General features: G+C 45.9%; 1 protein-coding gene across 1 annotated transcript in view; it reads right to left on the bottom strand.

Annotated features, from left to right (window-relative positions):
- FOXO1 (forkhead box O1) overlaps positions 1-24722 on the bottom strand; it is a 64781-nt gene extending 40059 nt beyond the window's left edge. Inside the window, exon 1 of the mRNA XM_065678338.1 lies at positions 23847-24722. Within this exon, the coding sequence (XP_065534410.1) occupies positions 23847-24446 (600 nt within the window). The 5' untranslated portion in view covers positions 24447-24722. The remainder of the gene's footprint in view (positions 1-23846) is intronic.
- Between the last annotated feature and the right edge of the window lie 950 nt (positions 24723-25672).

Below are 25672 nucleotides of genomic sequence, written 5' to 3'. Positions count from 1 at the left end.
ACATGCTCCCTAAAGCATTTAAAACCAAACCACTACGTAGAATTTGCTGTGGAAATTTATCAAGCAGTCTTTCTGTTGCCTTCCTCAGATTACCCTGTGCAGCCAAGTGGACAACCTGCACTGGTTAATCACAGAATCACAGAATCACAGAATCCCAAGGGTTGGAAGGGACCTCAAAAGATCATCTAGTCCAACCCCCCTGCAAGAGCAGGGTAACCTACAGTACATCACACAGGAACTTGTCCAGGCGGGCCTTGAATATCTCCAGTGTAGGAGACTCCACAACCCCCCTGGGCAGCCTGTTCCAGTGCTCTGTCACTCTTACAGTAAAGAAGTTCTTCCTGATGTTAACGTGGAACTTCCTATGTTCCAGTTTACACCCATTGCCCCTTGTCCTATCACTGGATATCACTGAAAAAAGCCTAGCTCCATCAACCGATTATTTTGACCCCCATCAAACATCTGATATTGCATATATCCAATATTGTGAGTCAGAAATGCTGCAACACCAGTGTACTTTCTGAGCACCCAAGGAGGGAAAAGGCAAAACGGTAAAATATGTGAGTAGAGGGTTTGATGGTTAACTATGGAATGCTGTTCAGTAGCAAGCTTCAAGAAGACATGAGCAGTCTCCTCATCAAGAAGAGCTCGTATGAAGCAATTAAAGGGCAGCTTGAGAGTGGATCATGCAAAGCGTAACTTCTTTAGGAGAATAAATTGCAGAATATATGCATAGGAAGTCTCAGTGCATCTTAATTTACTATTTATACTCAAACATGTACTCAGTATTTAGCAAACAAAAGATTATACAGTCTCTGTCAGATGAATTCAACAACAAATCTCAGCATAAATTTAAGTCTGAGGTTAACTTCTCCATCTTCCTCATAAGAAAGCAGTTTAAGCTCTTGTGTATATGAGCCCACACAGAAGAAACAAGGGGCCAAGATCTTCAGTCATGTCAACCAATTCTACTTGTAGTTTGCCTCTTGCAAGTAACTTTTGCATGTGTAAGAGCACGTCTGAATCACACTCCATTTGTCACTCACTGACAAAAATCAAACTGACACAAGACTCTTTCAGCTATGCAGCTCAGGGAACACATTAGCCAGACACAGATTAAACCAACTGACCAGCAAAAACCAATCTATGGAATCACCAGCCACCTCCTCTCTCAGGAGCACTAGACCTCAACTCTCTGCTGTTAGAGGAAAGAGTAATGAAATAATGGCAGACCCCCCATATGTGGAAAGGGGTACAGTACCCACTTGCACACATGGCTGATCCCTCTCACTGAGCAAGCCAGCCTTCCTCCCAGCATGAGGGTGTTTTAATACCAAGGCCCGGAGCAGAGCGCTGGCTATGGTCCTGCTTTGGAAGACACTCACAAAGGAGACATGACTTTTTGACCTACCCCCCTACTTCTCTGATTCACTATATATATGGAGCTGTGGCATTGAATAGACTAGAGACATCCAGCTACAGGTTGCCTGCTGTGATGCTTATCAAAGGGCAAGAGACCACCTACTATGCTTAAATAGCTACGTGGGAAGAGCCTTAGCTCATCTAGTAATGAGGATCTCAATATTCCTTTACCAGTTATCTTTCAACAATTAGCTATCAAAAGGCCATGAATTTTATAGACACCCTCACTTATCAGTAAATGCAATCGTATTCACAGGCTGTTACTGAAAAAGTAGAGTACAAGATGATCTCACACAATTCATAGTAAAAGGAGCATTTTAGGAGTTGCTTTGGCCAGTCAGACACTCAAATTCTGGCTATTTTTATTCCCAGGCCATGTATTTTGAAGTTATTTATACAAGCACCAAACATGACAGGACAGATGCTTTCACAAATGCAAAGAATGAAAGCCAGGATTTATCATCCAGAAATGCACTAAAGCATTTCTTGGGCTACACACACACGTGTAAGGATAAAGTCACTCACCCACCGTCAAAATACTGTTACCTCCAAGGTGCGACGAAGCAGCCGCTCCGCTTGAACACTACAGGATTGTTTATGAGAAGGGAAACGAGGCTCAACTTCTCCAGCTGAAGCTGCAGAGGAATTTGAGGCAGGCAGAAAGTAATTATTCAGCTGGAGTTGGGCCAGGACACTGGAGCTAGCACTGCTGCTCTTGCAAGCTGTGTCAGGGGACTATGCAATGACCACCAGTGCTGTCTACTGAGTCATGAGCGCCACTTCCCGCAGAACCCGGGTTCTCCTTGGAAATCTCTCATTTCTGGATTAAGCAAGCCCAGCCCTGATTGGTTTGGGAACAGCGCAGGACGAGGAGGAAGGGCAAGAAGTATAACTATTAGTGTCACTTTCAAGAGCAGTAAAATTTACATGGATTAAAGGGATGAAATCTTTATATATAGTAAAAAGGATAATTACAACGAAAGCATCTGTCTAGCTGGCACCACCTACAGCAAGACCTGCAAGCAGTAATTGTACAATAACAACGTGGTGTTTAGTGTGAGGTTTAGGACATTCTGCCAGAAAACCTAAAGCATCCAGGTTGTAAAACACCGTAATAAGTAGGTAATCCCCAGCCTGGCGTCCAAGTTACTGCCCTAACCTGTTCTTTATGATTATAAAATGTCTCAGTGTCAGCAGGTTCACTGTGAGTCAGAGCTGAAATAACAAATGGCTTATTCTCCATCCTGATGGAGGAAATACATCACAGCTCATTGTGGCTCACTTACTGAGGCTTTTTTTTTTTAAACAGGAAAATATAAAAATAACCAAGTCATTCTGCCTTATTGCACTTATTTTTGATTAACAAAGCCCTCATTACAATCAAATTAGAAAAGAAAAAGCAGCATGTTTTCAATATGGTCTGCAAAAACAATACCGTAGGAAAAAATACAGAAGAAAAAAAATACTGCACAAACAGCCAAAGAATATGAAATTTGTGACAAACAGCCCCTTTGCCAAAGTGATTCCACCACTTTGCTCCTGTAAACAACAGGTTGCCTGAGCTGAGGAAAAGGTCTAGGCTCTAACCTCGCTCACACTTTTGCTCCCAAGAAGCTGTCTTTAATCATGTTCTACTGCCCATAGCATGCTCACAACTGCTCAGTCATGTGTTTGCACACTCAGGACCTCTGGCTTTAAACTCCAGAGCAAAAGCACTAGCTCTTGCTCAATGCATTGCTAGCAAGCAAACAGCGTCCTACATCTGGCAGGTCTGCCCAAACATTACACACAAATCATGCAAAATGTCCCATCGAGAAGTATTAAGAGACAGATGAAACACCAGCATCCCAAATACACTCATCCTTCACCTAAAACAGAAATACATAACAGCAGGAGTAATGCAAGCAAGGCGCAATCAGGCCTTACACCATTTGCAAACTAAAAGAACTGTAACAAGTAGAAGAAAATAAGCATCATTATTTTACAGACTTTGGCAAAAAGCAGACGCACTAAGATGGCTATTTGAAGCTCAAATTTTGAGCACATATATTTGTATACACACAGAGAGTGGCCTACATGCGTAGAAAACTTAACAGAACATAGAAATAATAGAACCAGATAGAAAAATCTACCAAGAAATTATATATCAAAGCCTTAAGCAGCATCCTTTTTTAAGAAAAATATCTAAAAGAAAACAGAAATAGACCAGTATTTGCACAAACAGTAAAAGGAAAAAATCTGGGGTGAGTATCACAAAGACAGCCCTGATTGGAAAAGATCTGTCTCAAAGAATTGCAGGCCCTATGACTTTGAAATATACAATAATTTACATTAGGCATACAAAGAATACAAAAATCTTTACATTAAAATGACATGTACTGAAAATATAAAATTTCTCCAGTATTTCACTGTAGGAAAAAAAAAATGTGACATTTTTCTCAATTACATGTATAAAAACAAATTGTAGACTAATGCTTTAGAATGGAGCACAAAAAGCAAATGTTAATTTCAGGAGTACTCCTGCTAATAAACTGGGCATCAATAACTGCTAAGTTATTTATGACCAAAAGTCTAATACTGGTCCAAAAATGCAGATAAAAAGTACAAAGCTGTTTTTAAAGTGGTGTTTCTTGACAGCAAGCTTTTTAAATGTACAGTTTAAATGTACAAATGAACAATTTCCACTTCTTGCATATCCTTTCTGCAGCTTCTTATGCATGCTTCAGTAACTCAAATTCATCATGACCTTTAAAACATCAAGATCTTTTGGGTAACAGTGGCCAGGACTCAGAGCAACAGCTGCAGCAGGCCAGACTTTTTCTTCCCATGCACGTTTTACTGTGCCAGAGCTTGCCAGTGAGACACACTGCAGTGTTGGTTTCCACCCCATGCTGCTTTCTAGCTGAAAACCCCGAATAATTCAAGTTCTGTTCTGGTGCCATCCATCAGCCCTAATTCTTGGCAGCTACTTAAAAGGACTAATGGTCTTGCAATGGAGTCATGGGACTTTGACTCACGGTCCCAGATTCAGCTCCAGGTTCCACCACCAGCCCCCACACAGCTCCAGCCCTCTCCTTTGCCCCACGCTCCTCCTCAGCTGCCCCACCACTGCCAGTGAGGATGCCAAAACCCATCTCCTCTTGGGCCTCCCAAGGCTTTAGACTATTTTGTGGGTGGTTCTGACACATTCAGGGTTGCCTTTGCTTGCAATCGATCCTCTTTGCTGTCCTTAACACAAACACGTATCAATATAAGTGAAAACATTGGCATGTGAAAGGTTCATAGACTAAAGCTATGCAAGCACAAGCCATGCCTGATTTTCTGCAGATTCACCTCCCCCTGACATGTCCCACACAACTTCCCACAGGCATAACCTGAACCCCACAATCCACACTCTCTAACTCAACTACTTCTACTCCTTTATCTTTTGCAGCCCCCAAATACTTCAAGCCCCCAATACATAACCCCTGAACTCCACAGCACCCCTTGCCCCTTCCTAAACAATGTCCCTTAGAGTCCACCAGGTCCATGACAGAGCACAGACTGACGAGCAAGTTGTCACCCACTGGCAGCAGAACAGAAGATCCCAAGCAAGGATACTTAACTCTTGAACTGAACTTTTTTGGGGGGGCTTCTTGGTTTTATTTGCGTGATGTTTTGTGACAGTTAGCCATAAGATGAATATTACAGTGATGAGCACAGAAGCTGGATTCATTACTGCCTTGTGACTCACTGGAGTTTTTTCTAAACTGGGTAAAGTTTCCATAGTTTTGGGGGCACATTTCACATCAGAGCTATACTTCAAAAAGTGTTACAAATCAAAACAATTTTGATGACAACACTACAGGGAAGCACAAGCACCCGGCATTTGGAATGGCAAGAAATAAGGATTTTTAAATATCCCACAGAAACATTAAAAATTTTTTAATCCCCTTCACGCTTTGGACTTCAACCTTTAAAAATGCAAGAAGAATGGTTCATTTTAAGCTTCTGGATTTTTTTTTATTATTATTTATTTCTATTTTGGCTTCTGATGTGAACAGATCCATTCAGTGACATTACACAGCACTGCTTCTGAAAGCAAAAGTCTGCTCTTTTCTATCCTACATCAGTAAGAGCAAAAAACCCTCTTTCTTCTGACCAAAGATCATGGAAAAGAACACGTGTCTAAAAGACGAGACTTGCAGACAGGCGTCATACCTTGAACTGGACAACCGAGTTGGAAAAAGCACAGAAGCTTTCAAGTTACACAAGCTCTTCCTTTAACTCTTTAAAGTATTTTAATTCTCTGCATGTGAATAGCTGTTTTCTTAAATACAAATCACAGCAAGTTATCTTCCTTATTAACTGCAGCTTTTTTATAACACTCAGCTAATTCTGTGTATTTTTCTTTTATTCTCATCTGCATTTACAATGTGATTGTAAACAACATGAACAGGAATTCATGCTTCCAGGTAAAGATTGTGGTTTTTTAACTAATAGGAAATTCTATCATGTCATACTGTTGAAGTTTTTCTCCATAACAAGCCCTTCCATTACATAGCAGATTACATACCTTTAAGATATTCCTTTTCTTCGCGACACACGTTGTCTTCTCTTTAGACAGTAAAGCAAGAGAAAGAAGGATTTTACAAAGCAAAAAACAAGAACACAACTCACGGCACTCATGATTTAACTCACATTTCAAAGTCTTCTCATTTCCTCTCTCGCCTTTTCTTATAAACACCACAAACAGAACACATTTGTTTGCTTTGATTTTCAAAACTCTTCTGCTCCCAAATATGAGGAAATTTCTCTGCAACCCACTGAGCTGACCGGCACATCATGGCCTTTGTCCCCATATTGAAACCATCCAGACTCTGCAGACTTTCTAGGAAGCACAAAACAACTTCCAGTTCAGATATTTCTTAAGTCTGCCCAGGGAGTGGGCAACCCTGAGACTGACAGAGATCATGGCCATCTCTGACTCAAAGAACATATTTCACCATATGCAACCGGGACGTATAGCACCCTGCTCTGTATCCCTGGCTTGCTTTCGAATGGGAAGACGGGAGGAACCCTCTCAGACTGCAAATGCATGGAAGTTATGCTATTTATCTGAAAAACACATCTACACAATGTGTGAATTGTGTGGTTGTGCTCAGTCTTTAGGAGACCAGACTTAAGACCTTCCAGTGCTGCTAAACAGGGAGTCAGGCACTGGTTAACCCCCATGTAAGACTGTCACCTTTCTGCTACTTTGGAGGAGCAGACTGTTGCTCCTGCATTTGACACCCATGACTTCCTAATCTACAGATTAGGAGATGCTTGGTTTTTTAATCATTCTTGGAGAACCCAGTCCTTTAGTGGCCTCTGTGGTATGGACAAGACAACGACTAGAGCTCTGGTTCCAAATTAGTTTGCCAAAATACAACTGTACAGAGAAACCCAGGGATTCCTAAATTCTCAACATCTGCACAACAGGGCAAAATGGGCCAGAAGTCCTCACATGAACTAGAAACAACATGGTCTGAGATACCATGTTAATCCCATGCACTCAGGACTACAGGCTTGCATTTGATGAGGTCACTTTGTCAACACTAGAAACTGTCCCTTGGCCTTTTCCCTAAACTGATGGTATCTCGTAATTCGAGCCTAAAAGGACCTCTGGGGATGATCACAAAGGCTAACTCCTTTCTAGGGAGTTATTCACCACGTCTGATGAAGTTTCTCCTTGTGAACAGTTAAGAGCAGGAACCTATTCTCCTTCAGTGACTACCAATCCCAAACAGACCAACCTCCTAAGCTAAAAGCAGACTACCTAACTCTCTTCATATGTAGCTGTCTTCTTTCCCTTCTCCTGTTACCCAAGGGCTTCCTTTGCAACACCAAGCGGTACTTTGAATCACAAAAGTCAACACACAGAAAGGAACCACTAAGCTTAACTAAAGGCAACTATTAGGCTGTCTAACTTCAGGCAACCTCACATGGAGTTCAGAAGAGGACTGTGGTCTACACACCAGCTAATCAGTCAGGGACAAAGAAGAAACCTCTATTTCTTACTTTGAAGCTTTGATGCTGCAGAGGAACCCGAGAACCTCATCAGACTCTCACACAACCGGTTCCATCAGCAGTTACACACATGATCTTTAGGTTGCCAGTACAAGATGAAACGTCAAATCTTGTAAGGTAAGCAAGATCCATTTTTCTTACTGGTGCTACCTATGTGAAAGTTAAGGCAAAATTTACATGGCAGAGGAAGAAGGTGTTAATGGGCAGAAGGAATATTCAGGTTAGTACGTATATGGTTTGCTACTCTATTTCTATTCCTCAGGTAACAAAATCCAGTGTAAGTAGTACTTTAGAAAATCAGCAGCACAAGCAATAAACCTGGTCAGAAATTTTTGACAATAAAAGCACATTCTGCCCTCTGTTTGTTGGGTTTTTTTTTTCTCCTTAAATTCAGAAGGAAGTTCCACATTTCAGTACAATTCAGACCATGTTAAAGACATTTCTAGGAAAAAGCATGTTTCCTACAGCAAAGTTCTTTTAACAGTAATTTAACAGCAACAAACTTAAAGCCTTGGCTGGCAATTTCAACTTCTCCTCTGCATGATTCATATTTATCCCTAGGATAGGCCTCAGCAAGGGATTCTCCCAGCAAAAAACAGACTAATCAAATTATTTCAAGTCAGTCAGATATTTGCTTTATGCCACCCAGCGCCAATGGCAAAATCTCTTGCAATAGCAGATCTCCCAACGTTAAAAAAAATGTTTATGGGCTAAATACTGGCTTAATCAGAGCCAAGAGGCAAAGCTCTAACAGTCAGAAAGATATAAATGTTATCACTGTCTTATCATGCCACATTGGGAAATGGCTTCTATACATACATATGCACCCATTTCAGACACACTTGACAGAGCATGGAATTATCCCCCTGTGCAAGGCAGCACTGCCACATTGCATCCCAGTGGCTAGCACAGATAGGACAGATTTTTGCAAGATGCTCAAAGATACCAGCACAGTGGCCAGGACTGAGCAACAAACCTGGAAAGGCTTGGGGCCCTCCACCCCTCTTCCTGAGCAGATGGGCTTATCCATGTGTACCCAAACATACATTGTCCAGAACAGCAAAATTCTCCTTTCCATTTTCTTGACCACCAGCGTGGAAGGGAGACAGGTCTCAAGTCAGCCACCCCAAAAGTTCACAGAGGGCAGCACAGCAGAGTCATGGGGACACCATGTCCTCAGCCTTGCGCGCTGCCGTCAGGCAGGGACGCTCACGGCTGGGCCCCCGCAGGGATACTGCCCCAAGAGCTGGCTCACGAAAACAAAACACCGCCCTGGGCCACAGCTGCACATTCAGCCGGTGTGTTACTAAACCCTGCTGCTCAGCAGAGCAACTGGAGCAGTCTGGAAACTGCTACCTCGGAAGAAATATCCTCAGCCACAGCACTGCCCTGGCTCACAGGCTCAGGTAAATTCCTGAAGACCAGGGTGTGAGCTGTGTTTCATGCATGCGTCATCTGCTGCTACTTTTACACAACGTGCCTCGATAAAGACACCTAACCTAGTAAATGAATCTTGGTGAAATTATTTCTTACCTCTGTCTCAACCTGGATTATAACTTGAAAATTAAGATGCTTGGTGTGCTTTTGCTTTAGCCTGGTTTCCAAAGGACAGGCTGCAGCATCAGCTCATCTGCTGGGTATCTGTGTTACATGCTGCAGCACCTTGCCCCAGGAGTAGATAGGAAACATGAGGAAAAGATCAGCAATGAAACCAATAACTACAGTGGGTTATTCTCTTCCACCCCTCCCACCCACCTTCTAAGCTCCAAGAGCTTCCGTATCTCCTATCCATTGGAAGAGCCACTCAGACTTACATCTCCTCATGTGCCCCTTCTCTACACCTGCCAAAAATGCTCTTGATCTAATCACCTTTGAAAGTGAAAATAGTTTTGACAGCTTTTATTTCACATGTGAAGAACCTCCTGCACACCTGAAAGCTTGCTGGCCTTTCCCCCATGCCACCCTTGGCTCTAAGAAAAGGCACTGCCTCCTTTAAGGGCACCATGATGCCACCAACGTCACCATTTTTTCCTGCATTCCCAAATCCAATGCAGAGGGCAGTCACATGTTCCTGTTTATACATCCCATAATACAAGGCCCTTATTTATCAATAAATGCCTTGAGGTGCAGAGCAAAGCCTGAGCTAACAAAAATCTGACAGGATTTTCTGCTGGTGTTTCACACCAACGAGAGCAGCAGCCAGGGGAAAGGTAAGGGAAATGATGATGGAACCAAGAGAGTCTGAAGAGTAGAACAGTAAAAGGAAGGGGCTGCTATAGGTATTTGAAGAGCTGGGGAACGAAGAGGGAGGAGAACACAACAGAAGTAGAGGCCCAACCTTTTATTTTCCTTCTCTCTTTTTTTTAACTCTAACCCAAAGTGTGAAAGAATTACTTTAAAAATTACATAGAAACCAGACAGATGCTATGTTCTGCCCGGTAAATAACTAACCATTGGAACCCATGGCTGCAGGAAAGTAACTTGTAGTGATTAAAAAGGGATTAAATGGGGTTTATAAACAACAGTATCTGTTGTTAAACACGCTAAAACAAAATTACAAGAGTTAATAACCCATTTGCTTCAGGGCATAAACTAATGCTCATCTAAGGGTAGCAGAGATCTGCCTGCATGTCAGCTCAATATCTGGCGCAAGAACTTCTCTCCATAGGCAAGCAATCTTTGCTTTTAATGCCTGGCATTTAAAAATTGTCTTTCTTGCCTGAAAAAGAGAGCAGGCTATTGTTCAGGCCTTCAACTGACCTCACATAATTAATTCTGGAGTTTACCAGATATATCATTCCCTTGAGGAGAGCGGGAGAACTGCATGAAAAGAGAGGAAAACAGTTTAATTGCGCCACACTTCAATATTCTACTCTCAGTTTCTTCAAATACAGTTTTTGAGGGCACTAGAACCAAGCACATGTGTTAAAATTCTTGTAAAAAGCTTAAAGATACAAACAAAACACAAAATCTATTTGTACTTTGCCCTGCCGCAGTTCACCAGCCAGATCAGTTTATGAGAAAATCAGATCTTTAGGGCAGGCAGCAAGGGAAGATTTTTGGTACGTCTGAAGAACTTACTCTGCGTGGTAACAATTAAAGCATTATCTAATATCATACCCTGTTCTCAAAGATGGGATGGGGCTGAAGTACAAACTCTGAGATTATGATTCCAGCCCTCTCCAAACCCAAATCCAGACCCAAGAATCTTACTAACGGATTGCCTGGTCTCCCAAATAATTGCTTCTGGACAAAACACGAGATGGATACAACACGTCCACTGATCCGCTGTGGTTATGAATTTTTAGTTTCAAATGCCAGCTTTCTCTTCCCCACAGGTAAGATGGCTGGGTGCCGGGGATGCTCCTCCCCTGGCTCAGGAGAGCTCCTGGAAGAACAGGTCTTGAACATGAGCTCTACAGACCTCACTCCACAAGTGACCCTTCCTTCTGCGTTGCCAGGCTACCCAATCCAGTTTCATTTGTCCACAACTTTATTGTTATCATTTATTTTTAGGGGGGTGCAAATTACAGCTGGCCAGTTCGGCAGCCCTAAAGGTCAGCATTTGAACTGTGTTTTCAAACAAGAACTTTCCGTTTCAATTCACCAGCAGACCAGATCAAGCATGCCCTGTGCCTTGCGAATCTGCAAAAGTTTAGCACTGACCACCCAACAGAGCAATATCAGTGCTGAAGCTGCATGTTAAACTGATAACCAAAGCAAGAAATATCAAGTGCTGCTAGGAAAAAAAACTCTAAAACTTAAGTAAGATTTACAATGAATGTTTCAGACCACTCTATGTATATATTCCCTCTCCTCCCCAACTGCTGAAACAGCAAAGCAGACATGGCAGATGGCATGATTCATCTGAAAATTACTCCAGCAGCACTCTATTAGCCTCTAAGGAGTAAACTAGGATAAAAATATTCTGAATGCTAACTTAAAACTAGGCAGTTGTCATGGGGAGTCATCAGGTCAGTCTACTTGCTTAGTCTGCAGAATTTTTCTTTCAATCAGCAGAAACCATAACGTATGAAGATGATATAATTTATTTGTTCTACCTGCCAGGAATTAATACAGAAGAAAGAAGGGAAGCAACTGAGGGACAAAAAGGTTTATTTTACTACACGTAACTACACGTACCAGCCAAAGTCAGGCCAAGCACATTAATGACAGCACGAGCCATTTCTGGCATGATGGAATAGATTCAGTTTTTAGAGACATCTTAACCGGAAGAACAATTTCCCAAAGGTCCAGTAGCTGAATGCAAATGCGCAGCTGAAGACACAGACGGGACCTCTATCCCCCGCCCCAGGGCATAAGCAATTACGTCCAAGACATCTGCAAGAAGCTGCTTGGTAAGAACACCCACCAAGGGAGCCCCCCCGAGGCTCCAGTTGTAGCCCCCTGGCTCACTCACAGGTCCATGGAGGACATGGGCAGCCAGCAGACAGCCCTGAGGGATTGAGTGAACACAGCGAGGGACATCACACCCCTGCTCTGCTGCGGTCCCACTCCGGGCTCCCAAGCCAGCACTGCCAACCAGCCTGTGTGACACACAGGGTAATTCACCAGGGAAGGGAGAAAACAAATACCAGCATCACATTCAGTGTCAAGGCAACCTTACCTGCCCAAAAAATGCAGTTAGAGCACTGTGCCATCAGCCCCCCTCCTTCACATGGAAGACAGGAGTCAGCAGTGCTGCACATCATCTTCCAGAGACATTAAACTTGGGTTCCCAGCTGCAAGGAACGCTGAGCGCTTGCTCACGGACCTGTTGGGCTAGCACACAATGCCTCCAACTGAAACTCCATCACTTGTTCGAAAAAAAGAAACAAAACACACACTTAGATGGTTCAGCTTATGCTGACAGTACAAAAACTCACTACAGTGCAGGACACTGCCCCAGGACTGACTACTGTAACATTAATTGCCTTGACTCTGGGCTCCAAGCTAAAATCTTCCCAAATAAACAGTCCACAAGAACCAACTTATGTTTTTGCTCCATCAACAGTAATACTCAGTCAGCACAAGCTGAGTATTTGGTGTTCTTTGATATGCAAGTTAACCAACCAAGGGGTTGAAGCCAGTAACGTAGTTGCCCTCATCTTTGGGGAGCAGGTGATGAAATTCTGCTTAATGTCATCTCTTCAAAAAGGCGTTTTCTACATATGTATACGCTACCACGTCAGCCTCATTGCATAACTGGGTTGTGCAATCATGGCAAATTCATTTACATCTTCATTTTTGTTCCAGAGCTCCAGGAGGAGGAAGGATGGACCACTGTCAAAGGACAGGGTGGACTTTGAGGAACTGGTCTCTTCAGAGAGAGGGGGGTGGTCTGAAGAGGGGCTGGAGGCAGGGGGAGGGCACCAGGACTCTCACTACTGCCACCACTGCTCACCCAGAGCAGATGCTGGGAGCAAAGTCTTAGAAACCTCGAAGCAAAGAATGACTTCATAGCATCAGTGAATGACTAGTGTTGGCTTGGACAGCAGGCAGAGAAGATTATGGTTTCTCCTTTTAATACTTATTACTATGTTATTGCCACAGAACTGTAAAGAAGAAATAGGCAAGAGTGCAGTATCAGGTTTTCACAGACTGAACAAACTGGATTATTCAAGAGTGACTCAAGTTTCCTAACAAGCATGGAAAAGTCTGCATTAACACAGCATCTCTTTATTTTCCCAAAATCGATTGCACCAGGCTGCATTTTAAAATCCTGCTTTAAACTCCCATCCTCTTTTTTATTTCAAGAAGGCATTTACTAGATTTACTACATTTGTAGATAAGGAAACAACACACCAACAGTACCAGGGACCAGACCCTAGACCAGCATTAATACTCCAGTGACTAGAATATACACTCACAATGTTAAGAGAGATGCTCAGCTCTTGCAGCAAAGGCAAACCCACAACCATAAAGATGTGACACATAGTTTTACTCACAGGCTGCATGTTCATCAGGAAAAAACGGGAAATAAGGAAAAAAAAAATCACCCATCTTGAGCTGAAATAGAAAGCTCCGGGTTCAGCCCTCTCCATCCCTCTCCAAGGTTTCTGAGCATTTAAAGCACAGAGGTGCCTTCCAGCTCTGCTTTAATACCATCCCAAGGATAGCAGGACAATGACACCGTAACAACTACAAAAAAGTGAAACTGTTCTGAGTTAATCCTGCAGTCACAATCTGCATTTTCACACCTAAAAAAACCCAAAATACACCTTCTTTTTGTATTGCTTCCTTCACTATGGATTTCTAGATATTAATCACAATCTAAATACACCCAGCAAGATAAAACCATGTAGTGCGTTTTTATGTTTGAAATATATAGCACAATTTGATTGGATCACACACGAGGCTGTATCCTCACCCTGAATTTCAAACAGCTGCTGGTTTGAGCTGCAGAGCTCAGTTCCAAGAGTAGGGCTGAAGCAGGACAAGCATAGCAGTGGTGACAGGCAAACAGCAACTGCAAATACCTGAGCCAGATATGGCTCTGGCAATTTAAACTTCCTTAACACCACCACAAAGCTCATTAAAAAAAATAAAATAGTAGTAATATTACTGAATCTAATCAATAAATATTGATCTTGGAACAACAACTTCCATCATGAACCTTTCATTTTAGCACAAGCATTGCTTTCCTCTCCTGAACGTCTGGAGACACTGAAAGACCTCACTAAGGAAAAAAGGCAGCAGCACAGTATCCTCCGGAGAGGCCAAGGGATGTGCTTTAAGTAGTAAGTGACCTCCATGGTGAATCACTGCAGACTTCTCCCTGTAACTGCTAAGAGGAAATGGGATTGCTTTCCCTGACCTGCTCTTCACACCTGAGCAGCAAACAGGGAAGTCCCCACAAACACGCCCAACAGACAGTGGTGTTTCAGCAGGACCCCAACAGAGAGCTCCAAAACCCCAAGGGATGGGCACAGCAGCACCTCACCAGTGCCAGGGAAGAAGCCAGGCTCTAGTCTTCCCAAAAAGCTGCCTGCTCACAGCTCACCACCTCTTCACACCTTCCATCATTTGCATGTGAGAGGACTGCTGTTAAAGGCCTCGGGGAGCATCCCCACAGACTCTGATGCTGGAGGCTCACAGGGCTGTCCTTCAGGGGAGGGAGGCATGAAAGCAAGTAAAAAAGCGGGGCACTAACCAAACAGTTACAAACTACACCTGCTAATTATGCATCTCCAGAAGGGAGGCATCAGCAGGAATGATCCCTCTTCCCTCAGCGTGCCACCGGGATGTCTTCAGAGCCAGGTTTTCTGGGAGAAGGGGTTGTGGGGGTTGCAAATAATGACATTTAATTTGAAGGTTCACATTTGAAGGGAATATTTTTGGAAAGAGAAATCAACACGTTAACAGCGAGCAGGAGCACAGAGCACATAATCCTTTCACATCCTGACAGGGGAGAACTGCGGAGGCCTGCTATGAAGCATCTCTGAATAACAGCATCTTCATTTTCTGAATATCTAATTAGGAGTTTCTATATATTGCAAAGCATCACTATAAGATATAATTTAGTTGGCAAACACCAAAGATCTCAGTCTGTAAGTATGCTTTTGGCAATCAAAATTTAAATCTGGATATATATCCAAGATATGCATGGCACAGGTAACTTTTTTCTTTTAATTTTAACAATTACATTCAAATTAGCAGATTAACCCAGATCAGTTTTAAGCAAATGCAAACTGGAAGCAAATCAGCCTTCACCACCACCACAACAGTATATTTTCGGATGGTTAGTATCCTTACTCCTGTTAGTAGCTTCAAATACATTGAACATCTATCAAAGGGCAACAGACAAAACGAAACAAGTTTAGTCTAAATCTAAGAAGGCTACAGATGCCAGAACTTATCATCGACTTGGACTTGAAACTCCCACATGCCAAAAAAACATTTGCAATTGTGTTAATTCTCACTGTGGGAACTGAAAGGCAGCTTCATAAAACACAACGGGCAACAAATCCATTCCTTTAATTTCAGTCGCCAATTTTAATTAATTTCCATCCAGGCAAACATTAAGTGTTTCTGCTGATCTTGCAGGACGTAAGCTCATTTGCACAATAAATGCGGTCTAACAAGTCACCACATTCAAGCAAGTTGCTTCAGTCTTATCTAACTGCGCAGTTTGAAAAGTCAGTGACCGGTTAAGTGAAACTCCACCCACGTCACAGTTTCTGGAGTTAAGCACAAGAAAACTGACGAAGTTGCAGTCTTCTCATTGCAGGAGGGGCTGCCAACAGGATTTTGACAGTTGGAGTCCATATTCTGAACTACGTGTATAGCCCTTATTCAAGAAGGGAAAAAACCACTTTCATTTTCTCCTACAAAATGAATGCTCATACTCCAATGCTCCAGAGCTCCCCTTCCAAAAACAAACCAAAGACCCTCTGCTGCCTGCTCACGGTACCTGCCAAAAAGATGGCTGAGGGGAAAAAAGTAGGAAAACAAGTAAAGTGAATTATATTGTACACATTTAAATAGGTCAGCATAGAAACAAAACAGCCACAAGGTGTGTCTGTGCCAGGAGGCACAGATCACTCCAGCATTAAAGCAGAGACCATCAGCAAGAACAGGGATTCCCCAGAGGTGGGCCTGCCAGCAGAAAGGGCAGTGGGGCAGCCAGGGACACAGCCTGCAGGTAGCAGCTGCTGCCCCTTCACCCATGGAGAATGAAGACCAGCTCCAGGTGAGCAGCAGTGGTGTGGGGTAAGTGTTGCTTACTTGCTACCCTCCTCCTGTGCAACATCAACAGCAAAGCAAGAGAACAGTGCCCTGGCTGCTCAGCTACTGAGCCGCAGATCAGCATCACCAGAAAGCGGCTGCCCCTGCATCTCCTGTCTTTATGAACCTTCAACATTCCCCAAAACTAGTTTCCATGGAGAGCACAAAGGCTGCTTACATGTAGCACTCCTTCATGTACTCACACCACTCATTTCATTAAAAAAAGTTTTTAATTTCCTGATTTCTGGGCACGATGAAGATTTCATTCTAGTACCAGCTGAAGTGGAGGTGTCTCTAACTGTTTTTATAGGGAAACACCAAAATGCAAGAAACACAAAACAGCCCACTCCATCGTTTCACACCCTGGCACAAGAGAAGCATGGAGGCCCAGCACAAAGTGGCCTCTAAATGACAGATATTTAAAAACTAAAATTAAAGTAAAAAGCTAATTAAATAAAAGCTTTTACATATTATAAAGCACAGCCAGGAGACAATGTAGTCAGCAAATGCTACGGGTTAAGGGCACCTCTGCTTGCAAGCCCTTTTTTGGCAATGAGCTCAATTTAAACCTGAGTATTTACTGCTCTAGAGACCATGTCCCACGCATACCCAATATGTTCTCTCAAGCACACATGTGCCAGGCCCCAGAACTTGCACCCCTTAGACCTATGCCACAAAAACAGCCTGAACAAAATGAAAAAAGAGCCTCACAAGCTCACACCAACACGAGCCTGGGCTGCACGCACCAGCAAAACACTTGGAGAAACATGGGCTGCTCAGAAATGCAATCACAGCCATCCCTGGCATGCTGGCTTGAAGTGGCAATGGGACTGAATGCACTTCCAGCTGCACGGATTCCTAGCATTCCCAAAAATTAAGTTTCTGAGACCAGAACAAGGGAAGACTTGTACCTTTAAGTTTAATCAACTCTAGAATAAGACGTATTTTCAAACAGAACTATAACATCATTGATACTGTGCAGTGATGCAAGATGCCTTTAACAACAGTAAGCTGTGTGAGCAAAATGAGGGCTGCCCTCCCCTCCTCCAGCAAATTTCCAGTCTCTGTCTGATGCAGCAGCTGTCAGAGTCCCAGGGGTTTTCAGTGACTACATTTTTAAACCCAGCCAGCCACTTCTGGTCCCATATACCACAAAGCAGAGCATTGCTAAACCTTTCCCATTTACTGCAGAAGTGCTTCAAAACTAAATATGTTTGCGCCCTTAAGTGATCTGGTAAAGATAAGTATCCACTGTTAAAATCTAGCACAAGCATGAGGCCTAATGAAGTTCTGAGCAGACAATCATCAATCCAGTAAAAGAAGATACATTTATTCTTTTTATTCCTCCACCTCCTCCATTAGGAACAGAGACCTACCAGAAAACATCACGATACAGCTGCTCCACAGCTAACTTAAGACATCTGCCTATCACAAACTACAGTACAGGAATGAAGCACCTTTTCTTGATGAACACATGAATACCATTAATAAGTATATTTAGAAATAATACTTAAATGTGAATAGCACTGGTCCTCCGAGATAAATTTAATTCATGAAGAAGCTCTCTGTGGAAGAGCAAATGCTGTTCTTCAAAATGTGACTCTTCCCAGTGCACTTCATTCCTAAAGTACAGCCTATTATGATGAGTGGTGTTTCCCCCATATTTAGAACCCATTTCAGAAACCAGAATTACAAATAAAATGCTACAAAATTCATTAAAATATTAGTATGCAGTACCATATCCTTAACTATATGACTAGCTGCAGCTAGCATCAGGAAATTCAAAGCTCCTTCTTTATGGGAGTTGACATTAAAGTAAATATATCCATGTTTTACATCTTTCTGAAAGAGAAAACCAAGAAACTATATACCAGGTTTCTCCACTATATCACATGTCAATATTCATTACTCAAGGTTACAAAATAACTTCCACTAGAAATCCCTGTTCTACATACAAACTTTCTCTCGAAACAGAAGGGGCTGAAGGTTGAATCTCTGTAGCCACAGCCTTACATACTTCACAAATCTGTGGCTGCAAAACGTAGCAGCATTTTTGTTCCAAAAGCCAAGCGCTCATTTTACAAAATATTCACCAGTTGTGCAAACAGAGGAGCATATATTTAGGTAAAATTATGCTTTGGAAACGGAAAAAAAAAGTCGGAACAGACATCTCAAGAGTACATCATTTCTGACGTCTTACCAAAAAACCTAAAACACAAAAAAATACTGCCTGTTTTACTGTTGATCGTTGTACTGAAAAAAACAAAACCCTCACATGCCTCATCTAAACATCTTTATCCCCTTGTACCACACTGCTTCCCCTTTCTATCCCAGGCACCAAAAGCCCCAGTTCCCTAAACCTCCAACTTCACTGGTCACAACTTGTGAAACTAAGTAATACAAGAATTATGAGACTAAGGAAGCAGCTGAGCATGTCATAACGAATAAGGTGGCAAAGACAGCAGTTACCTCAGTTTTGTATGAAGTTCTTTAAAGTCAGGCATGTCAGGAAAATTTAGTTCATTATGTCAGTATACAAAGCCACTCAGGCGTTGTGTTTTGGTGTTTAATCTTACCTGTAATTATATAAGTAACTGAACAGATAGAACAAATAGTAAACGGGCAAACAAAACAAAGAGTATTCCCAACGCGTATCTCAAGGCCCTGATGGGAAGTTCAAAACCACCGGGACACATTACACCAAACAACAGAAGCCACTGGCAGTGGGCACATCATGAGCATTCCAGATGCTGAGAAGTGGCTTGGTCCCTCCCAGGCACAACCTGCCTGTGAGATGCAGGCAGGGAATCCCCCACACTGCCCCAAAACCAGGCAGTGTTTGATTTGAGCTCAAAATCAGCTTTTTCCTTCAAGCAAGAGCAAGGTTAAAAAGGCAAATATAAAAGAAGAAACGAATTAAGTTTAAAGGAACAAATAGTTAAGGGCCGGGATTGTGATGCAGCTTTGCCATGAGTTATTTGGGCTTAGGTGAGGAAAGCACCTTACACCTGCAAAGATTAAGCTGAACTTTCATACCTGAAACTAAGCAAAATGCAAGGTGGTGACTCACAGACAGACAACAAAGGTTGCTACAAAGGACTTTTAGTGGCAGTGATCAGGTATGCAAGCTAGTAAATAGTAAAACTCGCAATAGGGTGGGCGGAAGCCGGAACTGATTTGGCCCCAGCTGAGACCAGGCATCACAGCAGAGCAGATGCAACTACAACTTCCAGGTGCTGAGGCTATTACTAGTGCCACACATAAGAAGATACGACTGTAACAGCATTTAACTTGGCAGAATCCATTAACAGAAAACCCAGTATACATACACATACATGCTTACGTGCGTGTGTGTATGTATAATTGATGATAGGGGTCCACAGATCACCTAGGGAAGCGTCTAAAGAGACTGAGGTAAATGCCTACAGGTATGTAGGCACCCACCACTGAGGGAACACGCAGCAACTCTTCAAGACAATCTTCAGTTGTAATATTTCCATGGAGAAGAAAAATCGCATAATAAAAACCTCACAAAGACATACTCGTTTCACTTAAATAAACTGTATGAATTTCCATGATTTAAGTTGTTCACTGATATAGAATCAAAAGCTTTAAACAACTTCTGTGAAGATTATTCTTGTCCTCTCAAAGTCCTTCAAACACTTCACACTACGTGTGGCTTTCAAACCAAATACACCACAACCCAGAACTTATTTTGCATGGAGAGCGATACACTACTAAACAGTCATAACCACAGTGTTCCTATAGTAAGGCCACCCAAAACCACCAGTTCCATGCCTCTTTTGTCCTCAGGATTTCAGGCTTACATCCATTCATCCTTCTGCAGCTAAATATCACCTATTCTCATTCCTTCAGCAATGGCAACAAATAAATCTAGGTGATTGAGTTTTCTTGGGACTAGAAGTCGAGAAGGTGTAGATACACATGACCTTAACACCTGCCACTGTGAAGAATAAACAACACATCCACCTCCAGATGAATGACACCAAAACTCTGCGTTTTCTACTCAAGAAAAATTACACATTTTTATTCTAACCCATTTTCAAAAGCAGGCTGAAAGGATGAGACCGTTCAAGAAAGGTTAACTGTAATAGCTCCATTACAATCCATCTCAACTATCTTGCCATAAAGCAAAGACATCATGAAATATGCACATTACAGGTGTTTTTATATAGATGATGATTAGCCAAAAAGCTATCAGATTCACCTACAGCTGTGGTGAAGTTCTTGGGGGACTACGCTGTCTAAAGCCCTATGTCTCCCACTAGCACATGTAAGGGAAAAAGTTGCTTTCACTTGATGACTACTAGGAGAAAAGTGTCATTCTTCCATGCAACTTTCACAACAATTTCTTTGTTATCTCAGAAACAGATCTTGTTCTTGCTTTAGCTTTGTCTGAGCAACACCAGCCACTACCGGCACTCATTCACAACCAACAATAGTGAAGATCTGGCAGAGCACACCTCAGTGTTTCATTCAAGGTAGCCACTGCTCAGGAGTCATGCGGTCTTTGCTTCCCTAGGGCTCAAAGGGGGTTTTGTTCATAAAGCAGAGTTTGTGCTAAGAAGGGCTGGAATAAACTACTCTGCATAACTGAGAACAATTTTACCTACTTTAATAAGCTACTACTGATCATTTTATGTTACTACCTTTGGCTTCTACCCTTATTTTAAAAGCTATTTTTATTCAAATGTTATTATTTGGAAGAACCTAGATGCTATTTTGAGCTCCTAACAGATAACGTTGACATTGTTTAATATTATTCAGTGGAAAATTAAAAAGCAGCTCAGCATCAGGTATCAAATCAGGGCAGTGCGTAACTCACAAGCATTAGAGCAGTTAGCCCTCAACATCTGGGCGAGAAACACAGCCTTGCCACTATACAGAAAGTGCACATTCTTTTTCATTTCTTGTGTATTTCTTAGATTTTCCATATAATTTGAAAGGTGCCTTGTTGCCCTTACAAATACGCGAGCTCCAACAGAGTGAAGTGTCTCAGAGATCAAGGGGAAAGGAAGACTAAAACCACCCTCTTTCTCAGACTACAAACACCCGTGCGCCATGCACTCCCGGCCCCACGTCGGTGCCAGGCTCTAACGCGAACCCGCGCTCCCTCTGTCAGCAGAAAAGTCGAACGCTGATCTGTGCGCATCGCCGGAGCCACGCTCCTCCTCTGCCGGGCCCTCGCCTGACTCAGGCTTCGCTCCCAGCCCTGTGCCCGCACCTACAGCGGGTCCGCAGCCACCAGAGCACGAGCGAATCAACAGCTCCCAAACTCAAGAATACAAACGGTCCCTATTCAAGCCGAGCTGGATGGATAAATGGTGATGAACGAGGTGCACGGGCTGCGTGCCTCAACCGGACCAGCTATAGCATTGACACCCAGTGGCCACAAGTAACTGAAGCTGAAAAAGCCTGTTTGAGAAACCTTGCACTTACCTCGATGAAGTGGGAGAAGCTGCAAGTGTGTAACTTTCAGAGCAGACCAGCACTGACACAACCAAAGGGAGGGCTTACGGCAACATGTGTCCAAGGCAAAACACAGGGACTATTTAATTTGGGTAGGAGAGTACACGTGTATTTATCGCCCAGCAGTGACAGGGTACGTCCTGCACCCTACCAGAGGGTAGCCCAGCCAAAAAACATGCCAGTAACGCCTCTCCCTGTCACAGGAGAAGCATGTGGGCATAGGAAGAGCTCAGTCTGCCACGGGGAGTTGTGGAAAACTTGCTAAAGCACCACAGGAAAAGCAGCAATAAAATAGGAAGCGCCTTGTAGGTTACACAGCTAGTGGAGTCTGCTCACTTGAATTTGGGATTTCTTTGCTTTGATTTTATTTTGGTTGGTTTGGTTTTTAGCTCTCTTCTACTCATTCTGAAAAGGCACTTGATGCATCTGGCTTTTTTTAAGGAGACTGAAATAACCACGGGGGGTGGAAGAACAGCCTTTTCAATTGACAAGTTACCTTATTTAAACGTTGCCAGCTATCAATCATTCCACTCCTATTAAGGGTTTTCATGAAAGATGTCTTTAGACAATTAGCCTTTACATTTTTAAGTCAAACACATTGACAGAAACTAACAAATAATTACTTTAAAAAAGCTTAAAAGCCTCCAGTTAAAAATGAGTTTAGGATTAACCTCCATTTCCTTAGCAGGATGCTGCTTACCTCTAAAAAATTAAACTTACAAAAAAACAATGTGACAAATGTTCCTAGCTCTGCGATTAAAAATACACAAATACAGGGTTCGAGTTGACACTTTCTGTTTTGGAAAAGGCATGTAATACAGATCCTCAGAAGCAAAGCAAAGAGCTTGGCTGGCCCTAACTGAAACTAAGTCACGAACGCACCAGAACGCTCCGATGCCATGCGTGCAACTCACACATTTATTGCCATCATTTAATCCCTCGAGGGGTGGAGGAGTCTCTGCCTTTACGCAGAGGGCTGAAGCTCATTCTGACAATGCTCTCACGCAACAGTGCTGCAGAAGTACGCGTCTGCCTCCACTGTGAGCAGGGGCACAGGTGAGCGACGCGTTTTCAGCACAGGCCTCCGAGGAGCAGGGTTTGTTCGCAGCAGCAGCAAGCCTTTGCCACGCACAGCGACGTGGAGCTGGAGGGTACCACGGGCCTTGCAATGCCACCACCACGGTGGGCAAAGGCCAGCGTGGCCTCACAGACCCACGCGAAGCAACACCATGTGCCCAGGACGGTGGTCAGTGCCCCAGGACCTGGGGGCGAAGCAGCGTTTAGCAGCCGGCCTTACAGCCCGGCTCTGAGCAGCCCTAGCCTCTCGGACCCAAGCCTGTGCAGGTCTGAGCACAAATCCCTACAGCCAACAAGTTACTACTGCTGCCAGCCTGCTACGGCTACAGAGATCGCGCTGCAGGAGGAAACTCTGTCCCACTGTTTAATAGGAGGAAGACGCTCCCGCAACCAAGGTTTAACAAAGCCATCAAGACAAATACAGCGGCTTACTCATTAAACACGCGGTATTTTTTCAACCCTTGTCCTGCCTCCGGTCTTTCCCCATCCCTGTTTGCTTCTGCCCCCTCTCCGCCACCTGACGGCAAACCCCGCTGCCGGCAAGGCCGCCCCTCACCCCCACGGGGGCCGGCCAGCCCCGGGAGGACGCGGCGGTGCCCGCACGGAGCCCACGGCCAGCCCTCGACACGGGCGTTGCACCCCGGCGGCCACGCTGGGGGAGCGGGAGGCGGCGGTGCTCCCGACGGGTTTGCCCGGGGATGGCGCCGTGACACGGCGTGAACTTTTGCTTTCGGCGGGGCAGGGCGGGGGGGGAAGGGGGATAGGCGGAGAGCGGGGGGTGCGGCCCCAGCCCCTCCTGCGCCCCACCGGGGGGAGGGCAGAAACGCTTTTTTTATCCTCTTCGGATGTGTCGCCGAGGACGGGTGCAGAAATGTCGTGCTGTAAGGAAAGCGAGCAGCCGCGCGGAGCTGGAGCGCTGCAAAGTGCGCGGCGGGCAGCGCGCTCGGCAGCTCGCAGCGCCGCGGCTCCCTCTGCCCGGGTGGCACCGTGTGCAGCGCACGGCACGGCGCCCGCACCGCCGCGGCGGAGCCTCCCGGGAGCCCCCGCGGGTGCGGTGTCCCCTGCCACCCGCCCCTCACCTTCCAGCCGGCAGAGCTGTTGCTGTCGCCCTTATCCTTGAAGTAAGGGACGCTCTTGACCATCCACTCGTAGATCTGGGAGAGGGTGAGCCGCTTCTCGGGGGAGCTCTCGATGGCCTTGGTGATGAGGTCCGCGTAGGACAGGTTGCCCCAGGCGTTGCGGCGCGACGAGCTGCTCTTGCGGGGCTGCCCGGCCACGGGGCCCGGCGACAGACCGGCTACGGGTGGCGGCACCGGCGGCACCGGCGGCGGTCCCGGCGGGTGAAGGCGGCAGCCGGCCTCGGGCGCTGGGAAGTCCCCGCAGCGGCAGGCGGCCGCCTCCGGGGGGGCGGCGGCGGGGGGCAGCGGCGCGAAGTCCTCGCTCTCCTCTAGCAAGCTGAGGTTGCTGATGAAGTCGGCGCCGAGAGCTCCCGAGGCGGCGGCACCAGCCGCGGCCCCGGCCGCCCCATCGGGCTGCCCGCCGCACGACGGCGCCGGGCTGGAGGTGGCCGAGCTGGGCGGGTTGAACTCCGGCCGCGGCAGGGGCCAGGTGCAGGAGCGTGGCCGCGACAGCGGCTCGAAGTCGGGGTCGATGTCCACCAGCTGCGGTGCCTCGGCCATGGCGGGGCCGGGGCGGGAGCGCGACGGCGGCGGCAGTGGGGCGGCAGGGCTCAGAGCCGCCGCCCCATGCGGGCTCCGGGCGCGGACCGGCGCGGCCCCGACGGCGCGGTCGCCAACTCCCCTCGCGGCTCCGGCCCCGCCGCCCTGCCCCTGTCCGGCTCCCGGTTCCCTGCCCTCCTCGGCGGTAGCAGCACCAGCAACAACGACCCGGCCGCCCGGCGCGCACCGACTGGAGCGACCGCCCTGTGCGGGCCCGCCTCCAGCCTTCCTCCTCCTCCTCCTCCCGGCGGGGTGGGACGGCCCGCGCCGCGCCAATGGCAGCGCCGCGCCGCCCGCCCGCCTCCCGCCGCTGGTCCGGTTTGGCAGGAGGGTGCCGGTGCCCCCGTGCTGTTTCTGGGTGGTTTTTGTTTCCCGGCGGCGGCGGGGGGTGAGGAGCTGCGCCCGGCCGGCGGAGTCTCCTCACACACACGCACACACACACGCACACATCCCCGGGCTCGGCGCCGCGGAGGGGCGGTGCGGGGCTCCCCTGCCTCTCCGGGCAGCCAGTGCCGAGCGACCGCCGGGAGGCAGGGAAGTGACTGCTCGCACGGGCCGCTGCCGTGGGGGGCACTGAAAATGCCCCCGAGAGTGTTTCAACCTTGGGTGCTGTCGGTGGGGTCCAACCGCCCGCACCGACGGCCCCGCTGCCCGCCGCCCCCGGGGACCGGAGGGATCTGGGGTCATCCCCCGGTTGCAACGGGGCTGCCGAGGGGGTGCACGGCGGACGTGTGGGGGTCCCGGCGGCTCCCCGCTACCCGCCAGCAGCCCGGCGGCCCGCCCCTGGGACCGTGGACCATGGGCTGCGGCAGCTGCCCTCCCTGCCTGCCTCCCCCCTTCCTTCCCTGCCAGGCCGGCTCCTCGCCAGAGAGCGTGTGCGCCTCCCGGAGTGATAAACCTCCGCTTCGGCTGAGCGTGTTTTCATACCGGGAGCTGGTGGTTTGTTCCGTGGGCAGGCACGGGAGCTCGGGACAATTTCATTGTAAGCCAACTATTAAACATGCTTTGTTTTCCCGGCAAAGCCCAAGGCCACACAATTTGGCCTTCGGGAAAATACTGTATACTGATGGACTTTCGGACGTACACACATTCGGAATACAAGTAAGGCTTGTATTCCCCCTTTCCAAAGGGGCAGCAGTTACAGGACACGCACCTCTGCCTCCCGACCCTGTAAACACGCGAAGAGA

This window comes from Lathamus discolor, chromosome 4 (genome assembly GCF_037157495.1).
Source record: "Lathamus discolor isolate bLatDis1 chromosome 4, bLatDis1.hap1, whole genome shotgun sequence".
Classification (NCBI taxonomy): Eukaryota; Metazoa; Chordata; class Aves; order Psittaciformes; family Psittacidae; genus Lathamus; species Lathamus discolor.
The sequence above is the reverse complement of the archived record's forward strand: the minus strand, read 5'-3'. Positions and strand labels throughout refer to the sequence as shown.